The 6,996-nt window shown below is 37.9% G+C and overlaps 1 protein-coding gene across 2 annotated transcripts in view; it reads right to left on the bottom strand.

Moving 5' to 3' along the window:
- Positions 1-1,717: 1,717 nt before the first annotated feature.
- The window catches only part of LOC139282422 (sodium- and chloride-dependent taurine transporter-like), a 32,585-nt gene continuing 27,306 nt past the window's right edge, over positions 1,718-6,996 (bottom strand). For both annotated transcript variants that reach the window (XM_070902127.1, XM_070902128.1), the window contains exons 14-15: positions 6,730-6,900; positions 1,718-6,524 (exon numbers count right to left, since the gene is read on the bottom strand). In XM_070902127.1, coding sequence (XP_070758228.1) covers positions 6,366-6,524; positions 6,730-6,900 — 330 coding nt within the window. In that variant the 3' untranslated portion in view covers positions 1,718-6,365. The remainder of the gene's footprint in view (positions 6,525-6,729; positions 6,901-6,996) is intronic.

Here is a 6,996-nt window from a genome sequence, read left to right as displayed (position 1 = left end):
GGCTTTGCATTATGATAATACACAACAAGAGCAATATAATCAGGTGCCAGATGACATGTATCTGAATTACACATACAGTGGCCCTGCTGTTGTAATTGCCATGGAGCAGTTTTCAACCCATTTGATTACTTTCTCATATTTAAGGAAAACTGGCAGCAGCGAATGTGCTGGAGTGCAGCCTCCTGCGTTGGCTTGAATACCTCAAATCTTGTATTACAGGCTTTGTAGGATTAGAGTTTATTATGTTGTCAAGGGGATTTAGGTACATAAGTCCCTCGAGTTGGGAAATTGAACTTGAATGGAATCATTTGTGTGTGTGTGTGTGTATGTGTGTGTGTGTAAATGCCTCAGCACCTGAAAATGTTGAACAATCATCCAGACACATGAAACTCTGACCTCATTTTCTGAAGACAAATTTTTTATTAAGAAATAAAAAAAGTTTTACACCTTTGTAAAACCTGTTCGAACACATATTTTTTTTTCTTTTTTTTTTTTTCTAGCTTACAGGTTGGCCATAGAAATAAAAAATAAAAGCTTTCAAATTCTTTTAAAAATGTTTTTTTCTTCACCAAGAATTAAAAAACATTTTCCCATGTACATTCTCAAAAAAGGAAGGGCTGGTATACAGTTTAATGCAGGAAAGACAGAGGCATTGTCAATGGAGACCGTGATCAGAATGAGTCTGACGATAGAGAGGATGGGGAGGATGAGCGGGACTCCATTTCCCAGAGAACTCAGTGCTGAGATCGCCATCATTTAAGCAAGTGAAATGAGGGAAGATCATTTTACAGCCTTTCGTTTCATTGTTAGAATCTTGTCCTCACAAGTCAAAACTTGAATCCAAAAGTTGAATTAGTTTACATCACAACTTCTCTTGAGTGAGGATGACATCTTTTTCAAACATCATACCAAAGCGTGAAGATGATGTTTCCATTGAGGGTGCTGCCAGGAAATGGAGCCTCATTTATCTTCCTTTGCAGAGTCACAGAGAGACTTCAGTGATAAAAACAGGTTTGTGTCACTTCTACATAGCCTGAAGATCACATCTGTATGGTCTAATGTTGCATCTATATCACAGAAACAGACAATCAGATTCTGAATCCTGCAGATATGGTGGTGTTTTCATACCAGTAATGAACATGATGTAGGCAACATGGGATTTAAAATCAGGCTATCTGTTCCTGTGTAGATGTAGTTTGGTTTTTCACTTTTTTTTGATAAAGCACTAAGGTTGCAGGGTTTGGTGGAGCAGAGTTGGATTTAGATAGAAATGTCTGAATAAGCAGAATGTAGAAATTGCATACAAGGTTTTAAAAGAAAAGCCCACATTTGATATGGTGTAATCTGGTTTTTATTGGATTTACTGCTTTTGTTGCTGAGGGGCAAGCTTCCCAAAAGCAGCTGAAATTGCTCCAAGGTATTTGTTCCATCACAAGGAAATTAGACTTATAAACCCTATCTGGTACTGGTTAGATTTTTAGAGATATCGCTGATGTGTTGTCGATTAAATATGGTGAACTTTGGTGGTGGCGGGCTTTTGGAAAGCTGCCTGATTTTTAGCAACACAGCAGTACTGAGATAAATATAGGCAGGTAGAAAGATGGTGGGCTTAGTGGCAGTGTTACTGTTCAATACCCCTCACAAACTCACAACTTAGCATTCCGACAAAAATAAAAAAATCGTATTTCACTAAGAAATTCAGTTTGATGTGACAAAGTTCAGTAATCATTTTATTCTCAGTACATTTCAAACCACAAGATCTTTGATGGAAGAGTGGTTTAGTTTGGTTTAGTTCCACACTGCAGAGCATTTTGTGGCAGGTTTTAATTTAACTGGACCCTGAAGATCGAGATGTTCCTCTTCAAGAATTCACAGGCTATCGTCTTACTTCAAAGGTTAGTACCACCTCTTGGAAAAACAGCATGAAAAATAAAAGTATTCTACAAAGTATTGCACGTAACAAATTGTAGCTTTTTTTTTGTTTGTTTTTTGATTGATAGTTGTACATGTTACTCCAATGACAGAGGTTCAAATACACAATATTTGGAATACAAAAGGCAAATGTGACAGACACACAATCAAAAACAAAATAAAACAAGAAACTGCTGAATTCAATAAAACAAGATCAATACAAATTAAAAGAAACAAAAAAATTTTTTTTTTCACCCTAAAAAATAAATCTTCAGAAACTTTTACATTCACCCGCAGGTGACTTTCGCATTTCAACATTCGGCGGTAAAAACTTGTGCATCGCTAATGCTTCGATTCTCTTGCAAATGCATTATCTCTGAGAAAAATTGGTTAGCTTGGGTTAACAGAGGGTTTACGTAGGCTAACTGACGGGGAGTGTAAGAAGGCAGAGGGACTGATACATACTGTAAATATACACAGAGAGGCAGAATAAACCAATAAATGACTGCATTAGTTATTATTTCTAGTCCATGTTTCCCCACCGAAAGAAGGATCTTAGCACTAGGGGAAGATCTTATTCACTTGTGAAAGTATATATATTTACATGATCTAAACTGATTATTGTGTCTGTGGTTTGTTTAATTTTAATTTTGTGCATCTTAGAAATGATCAAACTGTGTAACAACCCAGAAATTTAGAAATGTCATAGATGCACCAAAGCTGAAGTTTGTTTTCAAAATGCCATAAATGATTGTGTATGTGTTATTTAATGGTTTCTGATGCTGTTGTTCTTACTGGAAGATGCTGACAGATCTTTAAATGCAATTTTTTAACCTAAGTGCAAAGATCCTTCAGGGGAATCAATAACGAGATCTGTACAAAAGTTTAAGATTAAAATGAAGCTTTGTATCTGTATTAAAATGGGAGGTCTGCAATGGGAGCTTAGCTGTACAAAGAAGACTTATATAGGAAAAGTTTGTTACTGTATGAAAATAGATGTCTGCTGTGGATTTGGTTTCACAAATCCCTTTTAATGATATGAACTTCTTTATTCTATGTGAAGAAATGAAATAAACTGACAAAAAAATTATCAAAGCTTAGATGAAACACAAAATGAGGCCTTGGTCTCACAATCACTTCTGATGTGATCTGTTCCTGCAATGCATGTGTACTGTATATTTGATGTGAATGACATTTTGATCTATTTTAATATGTCTGCTTTTGGGAGAACAGAAGCACTTTAAGTGTTGTGACAGTATTCAGATGTTTCTCTTCTTCTTTTTTTTTTTTACTTTGGAGGCCAATGAGGACCCTGAATAAAAAGATGGCAGTGGTTGTTTTGGAGTCATTTGATATGAAGTCCAAATTATACAAATAAAGTGCAATAAAAACTCACTCTATATTTTTGCCTTTGATTGTGGATAAAATAGGCAGTTAAGGTGTGCGATTTTCCATTCTGTGTGGCAAATAACTGATCCAATGGCCTTTTTAAGCTGGACAAAAACATCAATTGTGATTGCTACCATTAAATTAATTTGTCACCCACAGTTACAAGTCTAATGCAGCTATACAGTAGATAAAAGCACTACATAGATGGTCCTGAGTGGATGGTCGCTGGTGACACATACACATGGGAAACCCCTTGTTACACAGACATAATAAAATGAATGTAACAGTTGGAACTGCCATACTTCTTAGATAGTCTGCTTTCAGTTGCCAATGGTTCAGATCAGCTCATTTGCAATGTCTGTAGACAGCCATAATATTGATGAAGTTAAATGGATTAACATATGTTAAGTGCAGGTTTTAGGGTTGTGGGACACAATTTACCAGCGTCATTTTCTTATGCAGTGCCAAATTTCACAGCTTTCATTAACTAAAGTATAGTCGATCAGAAGTTTACTACTATCGTCTCTTCATTTTTGTTTTTGGTTAGGCTTAACTTGAATTCCAGGCAGCATTTTGAGGTCTTACAAAGTGTAAGTCTGACTTTACACACTTCGCTTACTGTTGCTATGACACAAAACTCATTCTGATGATAGACACCCAATTCCCACTAACTTTTAAAGAATTTAATTTGCAATGTGTAGAATTTCTAAACCTTGCACTGTCAGTCAAATCATGTTTTGACCTTGTAATTGTTTATTAGAAGAGTTGGTGTTCCTTGTTTAAAATGAAGCTCTTCAGCTCTCATTTTAGATGACGTGAAGCAACATGGTGACCGTGGAAAAAAACGTGACCAAACTCTGTCACTCACTGGCTCTGATTTGTCTGCAGCCAGCTGCCACGTTTCACAGTGTCTGGAAAGGAGTTTGACTCTCAGACGAGTTGACAGTCTGACAGTCTGACACTGGCTGATTTGTTGGGAGTGTCACCCAACCAATGGTTGCCTTGAGTCACTGAGTCGGTGACATGTTTAACCATTGGCTACAGTGCCCTGTCTGGCTGGATTTAATCAAATTAAATACTGTCCCCTGGTATTTACAGAAGAAGAAAAGCTATAAACCCCCCCAACACCTACCAACTTACAGATTGAGCCATTGTAGAATTCCCATTTTTATTTTTTTTTACTGTACATTGAACTGCTCGCTGAATGTTGACCCACATCCCGACAAGAGAAAATATTTGGGATGCTAAAGACAGAATTGTTGGCAGGACCAACGCAGAAAAAAATGTATCATGAGGACTATTACTACAATGGCTGCCACTGTAAATGTATGATTTGTGTAATAGCTTAGTATTTTCACCAGATGAAAGAAGTGTTCCTTCTTCTATGTAAAACTACAGCAATTATCATCAATAGTGAATACCAATAACATTATAGTCTTAATAAAAAAAATCTAAACATTGACAGAGGAAAAACTAATAATAATGTAACTTCCTCTGTAGAAAACAAAATAAATCCAATCCAAAATTGTAAGCCAAGAGTGCCTAGTGCAGTCACTAATGTACTGTAAACTGGTCTAGGACAGAGAAAGATAGATAGAGAGATAGATATAGATAGACTGATTAGCTACTACTGTACAGTACGCCACAGACAACACACTCAAGGGTTCAACCTCCCCACTTCAAATCCTTTCAGATACCTCTCTCTTTGTGCAGGAGCGGGTTTCCCCGACACAGTCTCAGTGCGAGTTTTCTTTTATACCCATAGTTTATGGCTATGGACGATGGGGATATTTGTGCTAAGGTGCATTTAAGAACCAGTATCCTGGTTTGATAAGGGTCATCGGCTATCATGGCTGTGTCAATTATACATTTATCAGATTTTTCTTTTACAGTTTTTTTTAGCTGCACCAGGCAATTTTGTGTATTAGTGGCTCCAAAGGAGTGGCGTATTTTCAGCATACTCATGGTTACCAAACTGGCTGATCTATGATTAAAAGAGAAACAAGAGGAAGCAAAGGGAAAGCATTTATCTTTGGTGGCTGCAGCTTTGGATTTTTGCTCTTGAGTTTTGATTTGGCATGTTTTGTTGGTAGAGAAGTATCCATATCTGATACCAGCGTTAGATTTAGACAGAAAGAAATCAATCTACATGATGTAAAATAAGTGGAATTGGGACACTTTCCTTGTGACAGCCACATTTTGAAATTTAGGTTGGTAAGTTTGCTCATATTTCTCACTAAAAATCTTGCCTAGTGCAGCTGAAACAACATCAAGATGCTTTTCAGAATTTCTGATTACTGAAGGCGGACATGTGACTTTATACCTGCCTATCTCTAATTGTGACATGGGTATGACATTGGATCTTTTTGTTAATAATGCTGTACCTGTAGTGCCTCAATCTTCAACTTCATCTAAACTGGGCCTCTACTGAACACAGTGGAACAGAATAAGCCAAAGTCGAACCCTATGGCACATGCCCTCAGATAAGTACACCCTGTTCATTGTATTGCAGGCAAAGAGCTGTTACATATATTCCAAGAACAGCCCCAAAAAAAACCTGCTTTTGGTGATCTGTGATCAATGTAGGAAACGTTTTTCATATCGTGGCTACAAAAGGCTGTTTGATTCCAAGACTCAATAGCCACTTTCTTCCTTTTTTTAGAACAATGGCTGGTTTTCTGCGAAAGTAGCTGGTGGAACAAACAGAGATGTACCAGCATATGATCAGAGGCTGGTGCTAACTTGCCACTTTAAACGACACAATAGTGGGACGTGTAGTCACATGAATATTACAAATAGAAAAAAAAAAAAAAACAGCTCGTGAACAATTCAGAAATAGATTTTAAATGTGATTGCTACTCTCTTAAGAAAACCACCAAGACCAAACTACTTCCAAAGTATTCCTAAAAGATTTGAAACGGGATTTTTTTTTTCCTTAAAACCCTTATCAGTCCACCAGACAGACAGATAGACAGATAGACAGAAAGCTAGCTAGCTTTAGAAGCATTTTAGAGGACAGGAGAGGAGAGGAGAGCGATCTCATGGAGAGCCCCCGCCTCACTCCTTTACATCATGGTTTCTACGATGGTGTGGGTAGGGGCCTTCATCAACAGGCCCTTGTTCCCATTGGGGTCCAGCGGGTAGGACAGCTCCTTTGGGCCACGGTGGTCTGCGGGACGGGAGCTGGCCCCACCACGAACCGGGGCTGCCACCGCCTTGATCCTCTGCAGGAAAGGAGGAAGGAAGGAGAGGTGTATTGGAGAAACCAATTGCATAGAATAAAAACCTACAAAATCTGCATTTGAAGAGGTGATTTGAATAATAACTTAGATTTTTTTATAGTCTATGTCATTCAAAGGAATTAGCATAAATTTAATCTCTGACCTGAACCAGCCTTATAAACAAAACCAAGATGGCCACTCCACCCACCTCAATGAGTGGTCCATCAGATCGGATGATCTTGATGACAACCACCATGGGGATGCAGATCATGGAGGCCAAGGCCAGAGTCCAACCTATTCCGATGGCCCAGTCAGGATACTCGTAGACCTTGTTGTACATCAATGGCTTGTATTTGACCAAGGAGAAGATAAAGCAGCCCTGGAGACAAAGAGGAACAAATGTTTGAATACAGATTCCTGTCAGGCTTGAAAGGGATAGTTTCACATTTTAAACATTTTTGTGTCTGGTCATTTG

The sequence above is a fragment of the Enoplosus armatus genome, chromosome 3 (genome assembly GCF_043641665.1).
Source record: "Enoplosus armatus isolate fEnoArm2 chromosome 3, fEnoArm2.hap1, whole genome shotgun sequence".
Taxonomy (NCBI): domain Eukaryota; kingdom Metazoa; phylum Chordata; class Actinopteri; order Centrarchiformes; family Enoplosidae; genus Enoplosus; species Enoplosus armatus.
The sequence above is the reverse complement of the archived record's forward strand: the minus strand, read 5'-3'. Positions and strand labels throughout refer to the sequence as shown.